The sequence below is a fragment of the Nuphar pumila genome, chromosome 6 (genome assembly GCF_984573655.1).
Source record: "Nuphar pumila chromosome 6, dmNupPumi1.hap1.1, whole genome shotgun sequence".
Taxonomy (NCBI): domain Eukaryota; kingdom Viridiplantae; phylum Streptophyta; class Magnoliopsida; order Nymphaeales; family Nymphaeaceae; genus Nuphar; species Nuphar pumila.
The window spans coordinates 132941501-132963159 of record NC_143254.1 but is presented as its reverse complement, the minus strand read 5'-3'; the positions used below and the strand labels follow the sequence as shown (position 1 = coordinate 132963159).

At 36.9% G+C, this 21659-nt stretch overlaps 1 protein-coding gene across 3 annotated transcripts; it reads right to left on the bottom strand.

The window, feature by feature from the left end:
- Positions 1 to 275: 275 nt before the first annotated feature.
- LOC149836311 (copper chaperone for superoxide dismutase, chloroplastic-like) lies at positions 276 to 21480 on the bottom strand. 3 transcript variants are annotated; one of them, XM_090010847.1, is made up of 6 exons: positions 21138 to 21480; positions 19819 to 19845; positions 18583 to 18655; positions 18307 to 18441; positions 17807 to 18021; positions 276 to 688 (listed from the first exon to the last, which is right to left on the bottom strand). In XM_090010847.1, the coding sequence occupies exons 1-6, from the start codon at positions 21366 to 21368 to the stop codon at positions 431 to 433; spliced, it is 939 nt and encodes a 312-aa protein (XP_089866973.1). In that variant the 5' UTR covers positions 21369 to 21480; the 3' UTR covers positions 276 to 430. The 3 variants fall into 3 exon arrangements, with proteins under 3 accessions (XP_089866973.1, XP_089866972.1, XP_089866974.1); XM_090010846.1 differs by having other exon boundaries at positions 17807 to 18030; positions 21138 to 21479; XM_090010848.1 differs by having other exon boundaries at positions 17807 to 18015; positions 21138 to 21479.
- Between the last annotated feature and the right edge of the window lie 179 nt (positions 21481 to 21659).

Below are 21659 nucleotides of genomic sequence, written 5' to 3'. Positions count from 1 at the left end.
CACAACAGTCATAAACATGTATTTTATGTGAGGCTCTATAAATAGAGCCCCACTACATGTATTTTATGCTTTTAACAAGCATATATGTGGGGATATAAAAATATTTATTTTTTCATGGAGCTCTTGTAAGAATGTGTTCTTGTGCGACTCCTTTGTGAGATTGTATTTGACCCAACAGTGGTCTTTGTGTGTTTGCGATCCCTTATAGCCCCTTGGTGGCGCACTTCATTTCAGCTGCATGCATGAACACACACACACACATTGCTAATGTAAAATGGACAAGGTGAATATCAAAATCCAGATTTTCATAAACTTTAAGCAACGTCAAGAATAACCAAAAAACGTTGGGTATAAGATAAACTACCAAGTTGTTCCTGAGCAGGACATGGTGCTTTACTAAAGGATACTACAAGGGCGCACTTAATTAGCATTAGCTGGACGAGAAATCACTGTTACTTGATTCCCATATAATAGTGCCATCGCAAGTGCAGATCCTTTTGTAGTTCTCCCCCACACCTGCACTTCTTGCTATGACCGCAGCTGCTATTCCTGCACTGGATTTATCTTCAGTTTCATATACCACGACAGATCGACCAATGAGATCTACCACTCTGAGCATCTTCTTTGAGACTGAGAAAAACGCTTCTCCCTCCTCGCTCACATTTAGTGTTCCCAGGTCACCCAGAGGCTGGAAAAAGTAATATCAGATGATACAACACAGTAACAGCATTGTGAAACAGTATAGAGTTCATTAATGGCTCAAAAAGCAAATCATTTTGTTTCCTGATTGTGGTTTTTAAGTTCTACTAAGATATAACACATAGCATCACAACCATTTTATTCTCTTTTCCCAAGCTGTGGTATCACCCAGGAGAGGACTGTAAACAAGCAGAAAGAGCCAATTCTGAACTGTTCAAGCTTGTTTAGGGATCCCTTGATTGATCTTAAGCTCAGGTAAGTGAAGAACAGACCCTAGCCCAAAGCTCGTGATGCTTGTTTGAAAACATATAGGAACTTTAGTGTTGATAACAGTAGGAATCAAACACCCGACCAAATCTTTCCAAGCCAAGTGCCTCAACCATCTATTCTACACTTTTATATGTGACAGAATAAGTGAAGCTGAGCAGACATTGTTCATGTGTGGCTCATCTAACCTTCATGAGCAGCTCATGACTTGGCTAGAACCAAGCCTGTTAACCGAGCTTTTAATGGGCCAAGCCAAACTGAGTAATGAGCTTCTAATCTCATTTCCAAGCCCTACAAGTGAGGTTCGAACTTCAGGTCCCCAAGCTCTACCAACTCAACTATCATACTATCTTGTCAGATGCAGAATCTTCTGATATCTGTAATACACGGTTACGTTAATTCACCAGTATTTAATCACTAGCGCATGACTTGAGTTCCATGAAGAAGAAGATGATGGCAGCAGACTCAGTTGCTTTCACATCATGTAACTGTAAAGAACCAAGAATCTTCAATCATGAACCAAAATGTTCACCAAGAATCATAATGGACAAACACAAAAGTGGCCTCTAAGGACACAAACCAACAAAGGGAACCACACAATATAAAAATATTATTTTATTGATTCAACTCAAGTATGCAAAAAGCATACTTTGAATGGGGAAGAACCCTATTTATACATATAAAAGAGAGAAGAGAGAGAGCCCTATTTATACATATAAAAGAGAAGAGGGAGAGAGAAGAGAGACTTTCTAGACGACTAGTCAAGGTCAACTTTGGTTGACCAAAAATATAATAACAAAATAAAAAGAAAGAAAAGAAAATATGATATGTATATATATGCATAAGTATACATAAGTATGTATGTACATGTACATGTATCTATGTCACAAGGACTCCCTAATAGGCCGCCGTACCCACATCGACGTGACGCGACGTGGGTGCAGATGCAAGTGCAGCTTTGTCCAAAATGAACCCGGTCCACTTTGACCGAGACCATTTTGGTCCATTTAAAAAAAGAAATTTTAGGGGAGGGAGTAAAACTATAAAAAAATAAAAAAAAGGGAAAAGGGGAGAACAAGATATAGAGAGAGAGAGAGCCTCGGCATGGATGCAACAAAAGAGGAGATGGAGGAGGAGGGGCCAGAAAAAGAGAAGCGGAAGGGAGCAGGAGAGGAGGAATAAATGTAGTAGGAGGCAGAACAAGAGAGAGAGAGGTATCTTAATGGTGGGGTCGCTAAAAGGGACGCAGAAATTTTAGGAGAGAGAGGTACGTATCTTTCTTCCTCCTCTCCTGCTTCTCCTCTTTTTCCGCCCCCTCCTCCATCTCCTATGTTGCATCCACACTGAGTCTCTCTCTCATTCTCTCATTTTCAAATTTTCTCTCTTTTTTTCTTTTTTTTATGTTTTTATAGTTTTACAACACTTGGCCCAAGCAAGCAACCAGGTGTTAACAGGGTCAAACTCAGGTTTGACCAAAGCCTGGGTCTGATCCAGATCTGATTGACCTGGATTTGTTTAGACTCAAGTCTGATTTCAGACTTGGGTCAAAGCAACCCAGATCCGAATCGGACTTGAACATATTTTGACCCAAGTCAAACTCAATCTTGTGCCAAAGCAGACCTAGGTCTGAATTGAACCTAGGTCTGTTGGGTTTGCTTTGACTCAGTCTGATTCAGACCTGGGTCAAAGTAAACACAGGTTTGAATCAGTCTGAGTATAGCCTGTCCAAGATTTTATATATATCCTCCCGCACCCCCACACCCAAGTTTTTTTAAAGTGCCGCATCGCTGCACCATCACCTATGTGACATAGATATGTATATATATATATATATAGATGGATTACATATTTTAACAGTCGCATCACATATTATATAACACTTGATCTCAGCCAAAATGCTGGGAAATGCATAATGAAATATCACCTATTGAAAAAAGAATATAAAAACAACAGGAGACATCACAAAGGGAGTATATATGAGTTTAGCAGTATATACAAGTTAAGCACTGGGTTGATCCCAGAGTTACCAGAAGCTTTTTAAATAGGTGAGAAGCCTGCTTCCCAGAAACTCACTTCGAAAGCGCGATACTCCTCGCTTCCAAAACTTGATGGGAATCTCGATTCTTCCACGCTTCTCCTATGCTTTTCACATGCATCATCTATTCTTCTTATATGTTTTCTTACTCTAGTTTTCGTGTGTTAAAGATATAATTATTACACTAAAAAATCATGCCCCATCATATATGCCCATATGTGTTGAACTGTTAAATTATGTATCGATATTTGTAATCTCATATATATATATATTTTCTTATCCACCCAAAAGGGTATTTCTGTAAATTCCTGTTTTACGCATATTCCATTTTGGAATATGCTTGTAACTTTGCTTTTTCTTTTTCCTTTTCTTTTTTTACTTTTTCCTTTTTTTCTTTTTGCTCTTTTGTTTTTTGTGCCACATAGGGAGGCTCCCCAAAGAGTCGTTGGGGAGCCTCCAACGGTCACATATGTGACCGTTGGGGGCTCCCAACGACTCTCTTGGGAGCCCCCTATGTTGCTCCTTTGCTTCCTTATAAATAGGGGCTTCCCCCTCTTGTATTTCTTATGGCTTTGAGTCAAAGCCCAAGTGCTCAATAAAGTGATTCCAATATTTTTTATGCCTTTGTGCATTTGTGAGTTTTTGTGAGTTGTGCTTTTGTGCACAAGTGTTCTTATTGTGCATGTGTGCCGGGTTTATTATCAAGAATATTAAGATCTTGATCTTAGTATCTTGTTTGGAGATACTTTTACATGGTATCAGAGCCTCGTTGAAGAAGGAGGATCGTGCATCTCTTCTTTTTTTTGAAGTGTCTCGAAAAACGTGCCTTCAAGTTATTGAAGTTTTGAAGTGGATCATCTCCTTCGGGCACTTTTTTAGAAGCATCTTTTGTCAAGAAAGATTTGAAAATCATTTGAAGTACGTGTTATTTTCTATCTTCTTCCCTCTCTAATGGGTGAAAAAGACTCACTTCTCCCTTGGTTTTAAACTTAGTGGTTCGAACTATCATGTTTGGGCCGGCAATATGGAAGCCCATATCAAAGGGAAAGGTCTTTGAGGGTATTTTCAAGGTTCAATATCGGAACCCGAACCCAAACTTACAATCATAGAAAAAGGGGATATTAAGATTCTTGAAGGTGAAGATAGACAAAAAGCCCTAGAAGATTATTCAAAAAGGCATGATGAGTGGGAAATGAAGAACTTCAAAATCTTGTCTTGGATTTTTTCATCCGTAGAAACCAAGATCAACGCCAACATCATTAAGTTCAAAAAGGCCTCTGAAGCTTGGTTGTACCTTGAAAAAATGTATATTTCAAGAGACTTATCTCACAAATATTACCTCCAAAAGAAGGCACTGACCCTTCAACAAAACGATGTCTATTCGGGAATATTTTGCCGAACTATCATCTATTTGGGACGAGCTTGCTATGCTCGAACCAAAATGGAGCGAAGAAGCAATCGAGTTAAGACACAAACAACTAGAGGAAGATCGATTCTTCAATTTTCTAAATGGACTTAGACCCGAATTTGAGCAAATTCGGTCCTCTCTTCTATCCGTCTTCACATCTCCCTCTATTGAAGATGTTATCACTAAGCTAAGTGGTGAGGAAACCCGTATGGGGATTAGTAAAAATAATCCTAGCATCCTTGCTGCACCTTCTCAAAATGATTATGAAGCGGTTAATGCTGTGTCAAGACCCGGGAATAATATGAAGGCCTACAAACCTCCTCATTTCAAAAATCAAGGAGGAAATGACGGATATGGCAAAAGAGACTATAGCAAATTAACTTGCCATTTTTTTAAAGAACCCGGGCATATCAAACCCATTTGCCCCAAATGGAAGAAAATTCTTGCCGCGGCTATGGCATCTCAGCCAGAGGAACGACCTTCTACATCAAATGAGCATCTTTCCCTTCAACAAATTGTGGATGCTCTTCAACCTCTTCTCAAAGGAGGCATTTCCGGAGCCGCTATGTCATCCTCCTCATCTCTCGGTAAGACATCTTGGCTCCTAGATTCCGGTGCATCATTTCACATGACTCCAAGTTCTTGTTTTCTTTCTAATTTTTCTAAAAAAAACCTTCCATCTTTTGTCTCAAGGGCAGATGGAACACATCTTTAAATTAAAGGAATGGGCAGTTTTGAAAAGCAAGACTTATTTATTCCAAAAATTCGTTTTATACCAAAACTAAACTTAAATTTACTCTCGGTTTCTCAAGTCTCGGACTATGGTTGCGATATAAAATTCTCTTCTAATAAATGTTGGATGCAGGATCGCAAGTCCGAGAAGTTGATTGGGGAAGGCTCTAGGAGAAGAGACCTCTACTATGTTGATTTTCTCAAAATTCCCAAGAACCAAATTTTGTAATGTTGCTCAAAACAAAGATATTCATGTATGGCATAAGAGATTGGGTCATCCCAACATTGTTAAAATCTCTTATTTGCCTTTTATTAAGCATCTTTGTAATGAAAATTTTGTATATAATGAATGTATTCTTGGGAAAATGAAAAGTCTTCCTTTCTCTCAAAGATCCATGTTTACAACAAAATCTTTTGAAATTGTTCACTCCGATGTATGGGGTTCGGCTCCGGTGATATCTAAAGGAAGTTTCTCATACTATGTTATCTTTGTGGACGATTACACTAGATTTAGTTGAATATATTTTCTTAAACATAAACATGAAGTTTTGTCGATTTTTAAAACATTTCATATGATGATTTTAAATCAATTCAATGGAAGTTTAAAAATTCTTAGAACCGATTCGGGTGGTGAATATATTTCCAATGAATTCAAAAGTTATCTTGAAAATCATGGTATTCTCCATAAAAAATCTTGTCCTAAAACCCCACAATAAAATGGGTTGGCTGAACGAAAACATAGGTATATCATTGAAACAACACGAACTTTGCTCATTTCACAAAATATTCCGAAAAGACTCTGAGCTGAGGCAACCCTTACATCAGTCTATCTCATAAATAGACTCCCATCAAAAAACTTGAACAATGTTTCCCTATTTAAAAAATTATACGAAAAAGAACCTGATTATAGCAGGTTAAGGGTTTTTTGATGTAAATGTTTTGTCCTTACTGATAAAAATGACAAACTCTCCCCCAAGGTCATTCATTGTGCCTTTCTTGGTTATTTCAAAACTCAAAAAGGTTTTCGTTGTTATGATATTAAAAATGATAAACTATATGTTTTCAGAAATGTAAGCTTTTTGGAAAATATCAGTGGTTTCGAAAAACTTGAATCTAATGACGAGAATATAGACTATTCTTTTTTGTTTGATCTGTTGACTGAAGATGATGATACTAGTGATGATGAGTCGAATCAGAATGACTCAAGTAATAATGAAACCTATTCTGTGCCCCCAACGTTTCATCAACATGTCAATGAGGAACCGCATAGAAATCCCATAACCTACACTCATAGAGATAGAAATACTTTCAGAAGTGCCCTCGAAAGATATGATGATGCTAGTGGGACTACTCCTCAAAGTGAGGAAAACCTTCGTAGGATCGAAAGATAGAGAAAACCCCCTTCTAGGTTCATCTCATATGAGTCTTTTTCACCTAAATATAGAGTCTGTCTAAGTGTCATTCACTCTTACATAGAACCTAGAAACCTCGAGGAAGCACAAAAATGTCCTGAATGGATAGTTGCTATGGATAATGAACTTGAAGCTCTAAGGAAAGCAAAGACATGGGAATTTCAAGATCTTCCTAAAGATAAGAAAGCAATAGGGTGTAGATGGGTGTTTAAGGTTAAGACTAAGAGTGATGGGTCCCTCGAGAGATACAAGGCCTATTTAGTTGCAAAAGGATATAATCAAGAATATGGGATTGATTATGAAGAGACCTTTGCCCCGGTAGCTCGAATGGTCATTGTCTGATGTCTTATAACTGTTGCCTCAATCAACAAGTGGAACATCTATCAAATGAATGCTAAAAATGCTTTTTTAAACTGAGATCTAAACGAATAAGTGTATATGGATGCTCTTCCTGGAATGGAGTCTCCTAAAGGAAAAGTGTTTCGCCTTCGAAAAGCACTTTATGGTTTGAAACAAGCCCCCAAGGTTTGGTATAATAGGTTTAACTCCGTAATGTTAGAAAATGGTTTTTCATCCTGTTTTACTGATACTGCTTTGTTTGTTAGAAAATCTAATACAGGGATTGTTATTTTACTTCTATACGTGGATGACATGCTTATAACAGGAAGCGATTCTAAAGGGATTAAAAGCATAAAATCAATTTTAAAGGATAAATTTGAAATGTCTGACTTGAGATTTTTAACTTATTTTTTGGGTATTGAGGTAGCATACTCTCATAGAAGGTATTTTCTGTCTCAAACTAAGCTTGCATTTGAGATTATTGACAGGTCAGGTATTACATATGATAAAGTTTATGAAACTCCTGCTATAGTAGGAGCTAAAATGAAGATTGATGATGGTGTTTTTCTCTCCGATCCTACTCCCTACAGACAACTTGTAGGATCGTTGATGTACTTGAGTATTACCAGACCAGATATCTCACATGCAGTGCATACGGAAGTCAGTTTCAGCATGCACCAACTTCTATTCACATGAGTGTCGTCTTACGTGTCGTAAGATACCTAAAGCGTACTCTTAATAAGGGAGTTTTCTATCATCCTCTTCTGAGTTAAAATTAATTGCTTATACTGACTCTGATTGGGGAGGTGACCCAAATAACCGTCACTCCACCACTGGTTTTTGTGTATTCTTAGGTGATTCTTTAATCTCATGAAGATGTAAGAAGCAACAAAAAGTTTCTCTATCTTCGACTAAAGCTGAATATCGTGTCATGGCAACTACTACCATGAAAATTGTATGGATTCATCAGTTGCTTGAAGACATGGGGATCACTATTGAAGAGCCCACTAAGCTATGCTGTGATAACAAGAGTGCAATATACATTGCCAAAAATCATACTTTCCATAAGCGGACTAAGCACATTGAAATGGACTATCACTATGTTCGTGAAGCCTACTTAAAATGAGTCATCGATCTACCTTATGTTACTTCAGAATATCAATTGGCAGATTTTTTCACCAAAGCCTTATGTGCCCCAAGATTCAACTTTCTCCTTGGCAAAATCTCGGTCATCTTGCCCTAAGTTTGAGGGGGGTGTTAAATTATGTATCGATATTTGTAATCCCATATATATTTATATTCATATATATAGATACATATAAATATATACTATGTATATATATATATATATATATATTTTCTTATCCAGCCAAAAGGGTATTTCTGTAAATTCTTGTTTTACGCATATTCTATTTTGGAATTGCTTGTAAATTTGCTTTTTCTTTTTCCTTTTCTTTTTTTACTTTTTCTTTTTGCTCTTTTGTTTTTTGTGTCACATAGGGAGGCTCCCCAAAGAGTCGTTGGGGAGCCTCCAACGGTCACATATGTGACCGTTGGGGGCTCCCAACGACTCTCTTGGGAGCCCCCTATGTTGCTCCTTTGCTTCCTTATAAATAGGGGCTTCCCCCTCTTGTATTTCTTATGGCTCTGAGTCAAAGTCCAAGTGCTCAATAAAGTGATTCCAATATTTTTTATACCTTTGTGCATTTGTGAGTTTTTGTGAGTTGTGCTTTTGTGCACAAGTGTTCTAAAGTGTTCTTATTGTGCATGTGTGCCGGGTTTATTATCAAGAATATTAAGATCTTGATCTTAGTATCTTGTTTGGAGATACTTTTACATTGAACACCCCTAATCTTTAAGATGGATGGACATAATTTTGCATGCTTTTAAAAGGGTTGTTCATAAGAATAAGTATAGGTACTAGTACTGGTTCGTGATGGTTTAGAAAGTTTAATGCAAAAAGTTTTCAACCCCAAGTCTTTATGATGGACGGAAATAATTTTGCATGTTTTTAAAAATACTAAGAATAGTCACTTTTATTTTAGTTTTTATTTGTGTTCCATATTTATTTTCATTCAATGCTTATATTGCCTTTTTTTATTCCTAGCTTCCCACTTCCTATAGATTTTAAAATGCATCACTTCTCGCTTCCGTTTCCCATGTTGTTTCCCGCTTCCATTTCCTAGTCTGGCAACCTTGGTTGATCCACATTTAAAGCCTTCAGTTAAGACAGCCCAAACCAAGAATAAAAAATATAGCAGCACCTATAATCTCTAATGATATTCCTGTAGATGAAAGACTATAGCTTTGCAAATAGGTGTTTTCCCGTTGTTCCCAATCACAGTACTTCTCATTGATTGCACGGAATGAGGTGGTATAATAGTTCAATCCATAAGCAAAGATGTATATCAAGATCTGTCATCCCTGGTGGTAGAGCTTCTCCTGATTGAAGATAACTTATTAACCTACAAGAGTTTTGGTTTGTTCAAACAGCTTCAAAAGTTTTGGTTTGTTCAAACATGATAGCACTAAATCTATCATACCAAGCCTTAGGGGCTTGTTTAAGACCATATAAGGCTTTTAATAACCGAAGGGTTTGACCTTGGTTAACACTGATTCCCGGCGGAGGATCCATATATACTTCTTCATTCAACTGACCATTAAGAAAGGCATTTTTAACATCTAATTGGAATATAGGCAATTTCTTAGATGATGCTACCGCAATTAAAGTTCTAACGCTTGTCATGCGAGCCACGGGAGCAAAAGTCTCCTCATAATCGATGCCATATTCTTGTGAGTATCCTTTAGCAACTAATCTAGCTTTATAGCGCTCTAGGGAACCATCACTTTTTGTTTTGACTTTGTAGACCCATCGACATCCTATAGCTTTCTTATTTGGAGGAAGGTGAACTATTTCCCAAGTTTTAGCTTTATTTAAAGCATCTAGTTCAACTTTCATTGCTTCAACCCAATGAGGTATACTTTTTGCTTGATTATAATGGGAGGGTTCATAGTAAGAATGCAAGGCTATTAGACAAGCTCTATATTTAGGTGAAAGAGTTTCATATGAGACAAACCTATTAGGTGAAATTGATTCTCTAGAAGAACGCCTAAGGGAGGTTTCTTCTAGGGGTTCATTAAGCCGCAAGAATTTTTCTAAAGCACTAATAGGTTGGGTTTCCTCACGCCGAGTGTATACTTGGAGATTGTCACCATTAGTTGGTGATACATCATCATCATGAGAATCATGAGTATTTTCTAAAATTTCCGGATGACTCAAAGAGTCATCATTTGAATCTTCTAAAAGATCATTGATAAACATATAATCAATTTCATTTGATTTTTCCAATATGTCAAATCCATTTTCATCTTCTAAAAAGGTTACATCTTTGGAGACAAATAACTTATTGTTTTTATGATCAAAGCATCTATAGCCTTTTTGATTTTCACCATATCCTAAAAATACACATTCTATTGCTTTAGGTGACAATTTATCTCTTTTATGTAAAAGAACAAAGCATTTACACCCAAAAATCCGAAGACGATTGTAGTCGGGTGTCATATTAAAAAGTTTTTCATAAGGAGAGATATTATTCAATTTTGAAGATGGCATCCTATTGATTAAATAGGTGGAGGTTAACACGGCTTCGGCCCAAAAATTTTTAGGAATATTTTTAGAAATGAGTAAGGATCTAGTGGTTTCCAAAATATGCCTATGTTTTCTTTCCGCTAGACCGTTTTGTTGAGGAGTTCTTGGGCAAGATTTTTTATGACAAATGCCATGTTGTTTTAGATATGCTTGAAAATCATTTGATAAGTATTCTCCACCCGAATCGGATCTAAGAATGGATATTTGACTTTGAAATTGATTTTGAATTTTTGCATGGAATTCTTTAAAGAAGTTAAAAACTTCCGATTTAAAGTTAAGAAAATAAATCCATACATATCTAGTATAATCATCAATAAAAGTAACATAATATGAATAACCACCTTTAGATAGAACCGGAGATGGCCCCCAAACATCGGAATGCACCAATTCAAAAGGTCTTGTTGTCACAAAGGATCTAATAGGAAAAGGAGTAGACTTCATTTTGCCAAAAATGCAATCTTTGCAATTGATATCTTTTTCTTTACAAAACTTGTGTCCAAAAGGAAAAAGATACATTTTAGAGTAACTTGGATGTCCAAGCCTTTTATGCCAAGTTTCAATATTTTTGTCTTGGACATAAGTACAAAATGAGGTATTTGGAAGCATTAAATTATCCATAAAATAAAGGTCTCCCTTCCTATGGCCTTGCCCAATCCGCTTCCCGGACCGGAGATCCTGCACAAAGCACCCTTGGGATGAGAAAGATATTTCACATCCATGGTCGGCTATTTGAGAAACGGAAAAGAGGTTAAGATTTAATTTTGGAACTATTCTAACTTTTGGAACAAGGAAATTTTGAACATTTTTAGAATCAAGAGTTCCAACACCATTTATTTTGAGAAAAGTTCCATCGGCCGTAGAGACACAAGACATTTTTGAATTGGTGTGCACGTTGGTTAATGCATTTTCATGAGGGGTCATGTGAAAAGAAGCTCCGGAATCTAAAATCCAAGAGTACGTACCGGGAGGTGATGATGAGGCAATGGCGGCACCGGAGGTGGAAGAAGTGACCTTTAAGATTTGTTGAAGAGCCAAGGAGATTTGTCCAAGAGTGTCTTTGAGATCCCCGTTCTTGCCGTCATCTTCTTTGGTGGTGGATTCTTCAACGGAAGCCACCTTTGGCTTGAATGCCCCATTTAGCTTTGGGCAAACGGGTTTAATATGTCCCGGCTCATAACAATGGTGACATATAATCATTTTTCTTCCACCACTCCCTTGCTTACCAAAATGAAGTGGTTTGTATGTTTTAACATGATTGCCGGGTTTAGATACGGCAAGAACTTCCTCTATGCTTTTACCCATGCTATGCCTAGTCTCTTCTTGAGTAATCTCGGCAATAGCTTCTTCTAAGGGAGGAAACGTGGATCTATGGAGAAGTGAGGATCTCACTTGTTCAAATTCGGGACGAAGCCCAAATAAAAATTGAAACAATCTATCTTGTTCCATTTGTTTTTGTCTTAGAACCACATCCTCCATAGATACCCATTTAGGCTCTAAAAGAGCCAATTCATCCCACAAAGGATTTAGAGCACTATAGTAATCTTGTATGCTCATGTCGCCTTGTTTTGTGGTTCTTACTTTTTCTTGCAAGAAATAAGCTCTTGCAAGATCCTTTTGGGTAAACATACCCTTCATAAAAAACCAAGCTTCATTTGCCCGGCGAAATTTTGCAATATTTGCACATACCTTAAGTTCGACATTATTCATAAACCATGCAAGGATTTTTGCATGGTTGCTCTCCCAATCTTCCATTTGATGATTATAATCTTCAATGGCCTTGAGACGAGCATCGCCTTCAAGTGCTTTCTCTTGATCTCCTTCCATCTTTGTGAGCTTAAGTTGGGGTTCCGGAACGGTTCCCATTACATAACCCCAAAGCTTCTTGCCTTTGAGATTATTCTCCATTGCGGATGCCCACATCATGTAATTTTTTCCATTGAGTTTGAATGATAGATCGATCTTGACTTCCATTGCTACACAAGGAAGATGTGAGAAAGAAAGGAAGTAGAGAGAAACAAGATTTTACCTTTAGAAGATCTTATGGCTCTGATACCATGTAATGAAATAAGCGGAAGAAACCAAGAATGCTAAAGCATTCAATATGTCCCACACGGACAAATGCAACAAGCACAAGAGAGAAAATCCACTAAGGGATATACAAAGGGCCTTATAAAAAGGCTACACACATGAAAAATAATATCACTATTATTGAAGAGGAGCTCTCAAGAGCAATACAACATACATGGGGGGTTCCCCCTATTTATAAGAAGAGGAGACCAAAGGGGCTCCCAATAGAGTCGTTGGGAGCCCCCAACGGTCACATATGTGACCGTTGGGGGCCCCAACGACTCCATTGTGGGGCCCCTTTTCGGTATCCAAAAAATACAAAAATAAAAATAAAAAGAAAAAGAAAAAATAGTGAAATACGAGAAACAAAATAAGTACCCCTATGGGGTACTTTGTGAAATGACCATAATACCCCTATCGGGTATTATGGTATTATTACATATGTTTTAACATTAATGATGGTTTGATTTATGATGTCAGTTTAGCTCCAAACTGACTTGAGCCTCATTTAGTAGCATGACTGCTCCACCTAAAATTAGAAACTAGGTTACAAATCCCTCTGCCTGCTGCAACAACTTAGAATGTTGTCTTCTTCAAGAGTAACCAGATCCTATGTCACATGGGTGCGGGTGCGGCACTTTCAAAAAACTTGGGTGCGGAGGTGCAGGGGTGCGGCAAAAATATAAAAAATAATATATATAATATATATAATATATATAATATATATATAAAGTCCAAAAGTTGAACATAAATGACCCTGGGTGCATTGACCGCACCCAGGGTCAGGTTGACCGCATCGGGTGCGGGTGCAGGTGCGACGCAGGTGCAGCACCTAGTTGGAGAGTCCCTGTGACATAGACCAGATTAGTCTTTTATATGTATATGGTGATTTTGTAACATGATACTATCGGTGGTACACACTCTTGTTTGTATGGATCTAGCCACCAAATATTAAATCTAAGCATACAGATGTGTTTAGCATCATTTATTTACTATGTTAGAAGTTGTGTTGTTAAAAGCGCACCTTGAGGACCGTAAGCATACAGATGTATTTAGCATCATTTATTTACTATGTTAGAAGCAGTGTTGTTAAAAGTGTGCCTTGAGGAGCACGCCTTGAGGAGCGAAAGGCGTGCCTCAAGGCGCCGGCCTAAGGTGTGCTTTATCAAAAAAACATTTTTTAGTATTTAATTTAGTATTTATTTTAGATTTTCTATTTCTTATTGCTTGTTGCTTCATCAATAAAGCATTTTTTTATTTATTTGTATTTTTAGATATTTTTTATAATTTAATCCTTACTTTTTTTTCTAAGTTATATAATCAGTTTCATGTTAATCTCTCATATTTTTTAGTATATATTTTAGATTTTTTAGTATTTTATTTTAGATTTTCTATTTCTTATTGCTTGTTGCTTCATCAATAAAGCATTTTTTATTTATATTTTTAGATATTTTTTATAGTTTTTTTTTAAGTTTTCAAAAAAAAAATTGAGGCTTACGCTTTACGATCAGTTTCTCAGTTACTTTTACATGTTAATCTCATATTTTTTAGTATTTATTTTATATTTTCTATTTCTTATTGCTTGTTGTTTCATCAATAAAGCATTTTTTATTTTTATTTATTTATTTTTATTTTTTGATATTTTTTATAGTTTTTTTTAAGTTTTCAAAAAAAATTTTGAGGCTTACGCTTTACAATCAGTTTCTCAATTACTTTTACATGTTAATCTCATATTTTTTAGTATTTATTTTAGATTTTTTATTTCTTATTATTTGTTGCTTCGTCAATAAAGCATTTTATTTAGTTATTTGTATTTTTAGATGAGTAGGTCAGAAAGCAAAAGTGATAGAACCTTGGGGATATAAGATTTGATATACAGGAATAAATAGGAATAGGAATGGAGTAGGGATTGTTATTAGTCGTGAGTTTATAGATAATATAGTTGAGGTCCGTAGGAAGGGTGATAGGATTTTACTTATTACATTAGTATTAGGTGCGGATATTATTAATATTATTAGTGTTTATGCACCTCAAGTAGGTTTAGATGATTCCATTAAGCGTCAATTTTGGGAAGATTTAGATGAAGTAGTACAAATGATATCTTATGGAGAAAAGATTTTCATCAGCAGTGACCTTAATGGACATGTAGGCATTAGTAGGGATGAATTTGAGAGTATTCATGGAGGCTATGGTATACGAGAAAGAAACGAAAGTGGAGAAATGATTTTAGATTTTGGTTTGTCCTATGATATGATCTTAGCAAACACTTGGTTTAGAAAGAGGGAGTCTCACCTAGTAACATTTAAAAGTGGGGTTAATACGAGTCAGATAGATTTTTTCCTACTTAGAGAGATAGGGGTTGTTGCATCGATTGCAAGGTTATACCGGGAGAAAATATAGCTACACAACATAGAGTCTTAATTTTAGATCTTAAAATTAGAAAATGCCGCAAAAGGGATAGACATAGGATAGATCCTAGAATTAAGTGGTGGACACTGAAAGGAGCTAAACAAGGAATGTTTGTAGAGCAGGTAGTTAAGGAAGCTGATTGGTGTCTCAAGGAGGATTCAGAATCAATGTGGAATAAGATAGTGGGTGGCATGAGAAAGGTGGCTAAGGAGGTATTGGGTGAGTCTAAAGGCGGTGCATCGCTAGGTAAGGATACATCATGGTGGAACGAGGACGTCAAATTAGCTATTAAAGTTAAAAGAGAGTGTTATAGAAATCTAAGTAAGAGTCGTGATAATGAGAATTTGGAGAAGTATATGATAGCAAAGAAAGAAGCTAAAAAAGTAGTTTGAAACACGAGGGATAAGGTATATAAGGAGGTTTATGACAAGTTGGATACCAAAGAGAGCGAGAAGGATATTTATAGGCTTGCAAAGATGAGAGATAGGAAATCGAGGGATCTGGGTATAGTTAGATGTATCAAAGATGAAACGCAAAGGGTTTTAGCCAAAAATGAGGAGATTAAGGAAAGATGAAAATATTATTTTGATAAGCTATTTAATGGAAGTCATGCTCAGGATCTTGGAGACTTCTCCATTCCTTTTCATGACATGAACCGTGACTTCATGCGCAAGATTCAAAAGAAAGAAATTGCAAAGGCTTTGAAGAAAATGAAATAAAAAAGGCCAGTTGACCTAGACGGTATACCTATCGAGGCTTGAAAATGCTTGGGTGAGAAAGGTTTAGAATGGTTGACAAATCTTTTTAACAAGATTTGGCGGACAAATAAGATGCCTACTGAGTGGAGGAAGAGTACTTTGGTGCCTCTATATAAGAATAAGGGTGATATACAAGATTGCACAAACTATCGTGGTATAAAACTCATGAGTCATACTATGAAACTTTGGGAGAGGGTGATTGAGTATAAGTTGAGGAAGCTTGTCATGATATCGGAGAATCAATTTGGTTTTATGCCTGGAAGATCAACTATAGAAGCTATACATCTTCTTAGACAACTTATTGAGAGATATAGAGAGAGGAACAAAGATTTGCATATGGTTTTTATTGATTTGGAGAAGGCATACGATAGAGTACCTAGGGATGTTCTCTGGTGGACAATGATGAAGAAAGGTGTTTCTCTCAAGTACATTAGTATAATTAAATATATGTACGAAGGAGTAGTAACCAATGTCCACACTTGTGGAGGGGTGACAACCAATTTTCCTATAACGGTTGGGTTACATCAAAGATCTGCATTAAGCCCTTTCCTATTTGCTATAGTGATGGATGAGCTTACGAGATCAATTCAAGAAAATGTGTCGTGGTGTATGTTGTTTGTTGATATTGTTTTGATTGATGGGTCTAGAGCTGGGGTTAATGCTAAGTTAGAATTATGGAGACAGACATTAGAAGCAAGAGGTTTTAAGTTGAGTAAGAGTAAGACAGAATATATGGAATGCCGGTTTAGTAAGCAACGAAGTAGTGATGGGAGTGTAGTGAATCTTGGTGAGCAAGAAATACCGGTGGATGACTGTTTCAAATATTTGGGATCTATCATTCAAAAGTATGGAGAAATTGATGGAAATGTAAATCATAAGATAAAGGTTGGGTGGATGAAATGGAAAAGTGCAACTAGAGTGTTGTGCGATCGTAGAATGCCATTGCGGTTGAAGGAAAAGTTTTATAGAACAACAATTAGGCCTGCTTTACTATATGGTTCAGAATGTTGGGCTGCCAAGAGACATCATATTCAAAAAATGAGTGTAGCTAAGATGCGTATGCTTAGATAGATGTGTGGAAATACAATAAAAGATAAGATTCGAAATGAGGAGATACGTAAGAAGGTAAGCGCTGCATCCATTGAAAATAAGATGAGAGAGAATCGTTTACGGTAGTTTGGACATATTCGGCGAAGGCCTAATGATGCTCCAGTTAAAAGGATGGAGAAATAGAAAAATATATTAGTTAAAAGAGGTCGGGGTAGGCCTAAGAAGACTTGGATGGAGATGATAGGAAAGGATATGAATGCTTTGAACCTCACCGAGGACATGGCATTGGATAGAAATGATTGGAGGAGAAGGATTTATGTGGAAGACCTAGAATGATTTTCTTTTTTTGGTTCATATCGCCGACCCCAATTGTTTTGGGATGAAGGCGTAGTTGTTGTTGTTATTGTTGTATTTTTAGATGTTTTTTTATGTTTTCAAAAAAATATTGAGGCTTACGCTTTACGCCTCGAGGCTTATGCCTCGCCTCAGTTTTAGGTGGAGTGCCTCACTATGCTTCAACGCTTTTCACAACATTGGTTAGAAGGTTTTATCATATCTAATACACCATCAGATTCTATTTTTGAGATGGTGAAAAATTAATGGCTTACAATTCATGAAGATAAGGGTGGTTTAAAAATCCTATAAAACATCATATTTGAATCCACTCCACTTTAACACGTGAATATAGTAAATAAAGCATGTTAAACATGATCCAAAGGTTAGGTTTTTCTTTTGCAACCTAAATCTATGTAAATCAAGTGTATACTAAAGTAAGTTATAGTGGTACAGTACCACAATATAAGCACCCTATATATATATATATATATATATATATATATATAGAGACAGAGAGAGAGAGAGAGAGAAATCAATTCAATGGTACTAGTAGCTTGATACATTTTTAACTTGAGAAAAAGGAAGAACATATATCCTACCCTAACATCATACAGCTCAAGTACTGAAAATGATATAAAAGCATACCTCTCCACTAATGCCTCCATTTGAAGGATTGAATACTTTCCCCGTGCTAGCTGCTCCTTTTGTCAGATCCCCATATTCATTTATGGACCAGCTGTGTGTACCAGGTGACAAGCCACTGAAGCTAGCCTCAATTCTTGCCAACTCCATATTTACTTGGGCAAACCGAACAACACCATGAACAACTGGACCTTTAAACTCAGCAACAGCAGCTGAAACTAAAAAATCTGCATCATGATGGCACATGTCAACTTTGACACCCCGCCCCCCCACCCCCCGCAAAACACACACACACACACACACACACACACACACACACACACACACCAATACCCCAAAGAAACAAACAGGAAATCATGTCACCAACATCCATATAATTTAAAATTTTATTTTGATGGACACATACAATTCTTTTACAATATATATTTAAGAACTGGGGAGAAAATATGCTACAGCTTACAAGAAAACCTGAAACCACACCAGAGCATTACCAAAATACCAACCTTCTGGTCTCCCTTGGCCAATTAAGCGAGTCTTACGGCCCGTTTGTTCTAAAACATCTGTCAGAGTCCTCACAGAAACAGAGCCAAGCAACCTTACAACTTGGTTAGTCAAGTCTGCATCAACTCTTTTGACACCTGCCAATGAAATGAATGATGATTGAACTTGTAAAGTAATATGTATTGAAGAGAATGAACGAAAAACAATACCAAAAGACAAAACATAGAGAAGAGATTTGAGTATACTTTAAGTGCTAAAAATGACTAGAAGAACCATACCATCAAGTGTTTGCAATTTGTTCTTGACAGCTGAAACACAACCATCGCACTTCATATCAACCATGAATTCCATCTGAGGGAAAAAGGAGAATATCAGGAGTTCACCAATTTTCTTTACAGAACATCTTCAAATAAGGGAGGGAGTGGGGAGAGAAGATTCCAGGAAAAATATATTTAATAAAATTAATAAATAAATCATGAAATGGATTCAACTAGTATAGCACCTTTCAGCTGATGACTGAACATGCAAGCCCAAAACCTTGAAAGCCCATGGATTATCTATTGAGATTTAAATGTTAGCCCCAATACATATCTTCAACAATGGTCATGCTTACATAGGACCCCTCAGCAACAATGTTTTATCCTAAACTCCCAAGTTTCTTATCAGATTTTAGACAGATCAAAAGTGGTTGGTACCTGAAAAATCTACAGCACTGCAACTAAAACCAACCTTAAATTAAAAATATATATTAATCATACATATTATAAAAGCAGAAGTAAGAGTAATAGGTGCCAAAAATTAGAGGATGCATTACTTTTTCTAAATTGATATCCTTGCTATGTTTTCTGACAATGTCATTAAAAAATTGTTTGCCCACTCTTTATATAGCGTTCCCCAAAAAAAAGTGTTACATGAAAATCTTATAATTTTTTCAAAAAAGAAAACTCTTCAGTTACCATATAAAACTCTCTCTCTCTCTCAAAATATCTCCACAAATCATTCATCTCTCTCCCTCCTTGGCCATTAAAGAAAAAACTTATACATGGGGTTGGACAGTCCCATGCATAACACCCTCAACATAATTCTGTGTTTATTCATCTTATTTGTCATAAAAAATTATCTTATATAGGCCCACCCATATGGATGGACTGTTATATTTTAATTTAAATATATATTAAGTCATATAAAAGGGTATTTATTTTCTTTAGTTATTTAATTGTATATTATATTGTGTTTTAAGTATATACATATCTGTATGTCTTTATTTATTTATTTATTTATTTATTGTGATAAAAAATTACATAAACTTGATTTATTTAGGCCTGGCCAAACAAGCGGGCAGATTTTAAAAGAAGTTTGCAACGAAATGCCTCATTGAACTTATAGGATGCAGTTTCTTTTCTTCAGTCCTTTATTTTGCCACTGATGTATGAATTATGCCTAATGAGACCAAAAATTCGCAAAGAACAACTCAACAGAATGAACAGAAAGTTCCTTTCTGGATGCAGACTTACCAGTAGCTCAGGCAATACTCCTTGAGACTGCATATAGACAGCAAGTAAAATTATGTCAGTCCACTCATAAAGGCACATTGATAACACGGCAAAATGTCTAATTCTGGCTATAATAACACATATGTAACTAAACAAACCACGTTGAAGACTAGCGTTATTCTTATAACTTGGAGATACTTGATGAAGCAAGAATAAACTTTTCAATTCATTCCATTCCTATTAGGAAATACATCCAAGCTTCTATGCTTATGTCAATATAGCCTCATTTCCATATCATCCAGAAGTTGCAGAAACAGTACTAAGGCTCTGTTTGGGAGCCGTTGTTGGGAGCCGTGATGACAGTGGTGATGAAATCGGTGGATTTGGCAACATCATCCTCACGAGGACATTGTTGAAATCCGCCCATTTATAATGCCTTCTCCCCTCCCCACACCACTCCCATCTCCGTCTCCCCTCCCAAAAACGGTGGCTCCAATCCACAGAGATGCTTGGGAGTCGGTGAATTCCCCCCGTCACCGCTCCAAACTATGGCTCCCAAAGAGGAAATTAAACAAGAAGAAAAACTTGTGCAAACTGAAGCAATTAGGTCAAACACGGTTGCAAAATTCAGGTAAATGTTAAACACGAAATTCTGATATCTTAACAAAATGAGGTTGCTTAACTTTTCACAAATTTGATCAACATGAACAGATTCAGTCAAATCCACAAAATAAAAATTCCGATATATCTCAGATACTAAACCTACAATTAATTCACTGAAATTACTAAAATGTTTTCTCAGACTTGATCGGTTGCCATGTAAAATTCAGGTGCTTACACAAACAAAATCCTGAAATATTAACCACTCGATTCCAGATACCAAACTAATAATAAATCCACTTAAAATTACTGAAATTTCTCGAACTCAATCGATCGGGAAGCAAAATTCAGGTAATTCAGCAAACAAAAACCTAATATCAGAATAAGTGACATCATCATCATCATCAAGCCTTATCCCAACTACATGGGGTCAGCTTTATGAGTCCTATTTCTCCATTCCTGTCCATCTAGAGCTAAAGCTTTGGTCAATTTACAATCTTTCGATACGAAAACAATAACTTCTCGGCTTGTACTACCAAAATTTTCAACCTAATACTCAAAACAGTGATAGGAACCCCTAAAATCGAGCAAGATAAGAAACAAAACTACGACTAGAAACCAATTGATCGAGCATCCGAACAACAAACCGATCGAAATCCCTAAATCAACGAGCCTGGGACCGAGATCATCCGAACGAGAACACGATGATTCGTTCTTCGCCGCCGCAATACAATACGTACCTCTTCCTTCTGATCGGAGGGATCGCCCACTGAAGTCGGAGTGCCCATGTAGAGGGCGGCACTCAGGGGCTTCAAATTCTCCGTCACGGAAGCGCGCACCAAGTTCCTGAACGAGAGGGGAGATCGGAACCCCAGAGGGAGGGTTTGCAGAGATCTGGAGGAGGAGGAAGAGGAAGAAAGCGCAACCACGGCAATGGCGGCGGGGAGAATCGGCGACCTCAAGAAGGCCATTCTCTTGCCGCTCTTTTTTGCTACCACCTTTTTATTCTTCTCACCTCGTAATTACGCGAACAGAAACGTGACGAAGTTCGTGAACTACGCAACTGTGAACAAGTTCGTGAACCAAATCGCACTTCGCGAAAGATCAACAATTATGGACTCAAAGCTAACACCGCGGTGGTTACCTATGTGATCAGCGGGGTCCTGTGTCAATCTGAAGGTTCAGGATCGAATCTTACTGGGACATGGGGCTGCTGTTGCTTTATCATGTTTGAGGCTAAGTGGTCGTGTCCTCGACCCAGA

What these genes read in the sequence shown, in the direction of transcription:
- LOC149836311 (XM_090010846.1), bottom strand. Translation starts at nt 21,368, where the DNA reads ATGGCCTTCTTGAGGTCGCCGATTCTCCCCGCCGCCATTGCCGTGGTT. An exon ending in GAGTATTGCCTGAGCTACTG is followed by an intron (nt 18,656 to 19,818) that starts GTAAGTCTGCAT and finishes TTTTTCCCTCAG; the next exon opens with ATGGAATTCATGGTTGATAT. An exon ending in TGGCCAAGGGAGACCAGAAG is followed by an intron (nt 18,031 to 18,306) that starts GTTGGTATTTTG and finishes ATCATGATGCAG; the next exon opens with ATTTTTTAGTTTCAGCTGCT.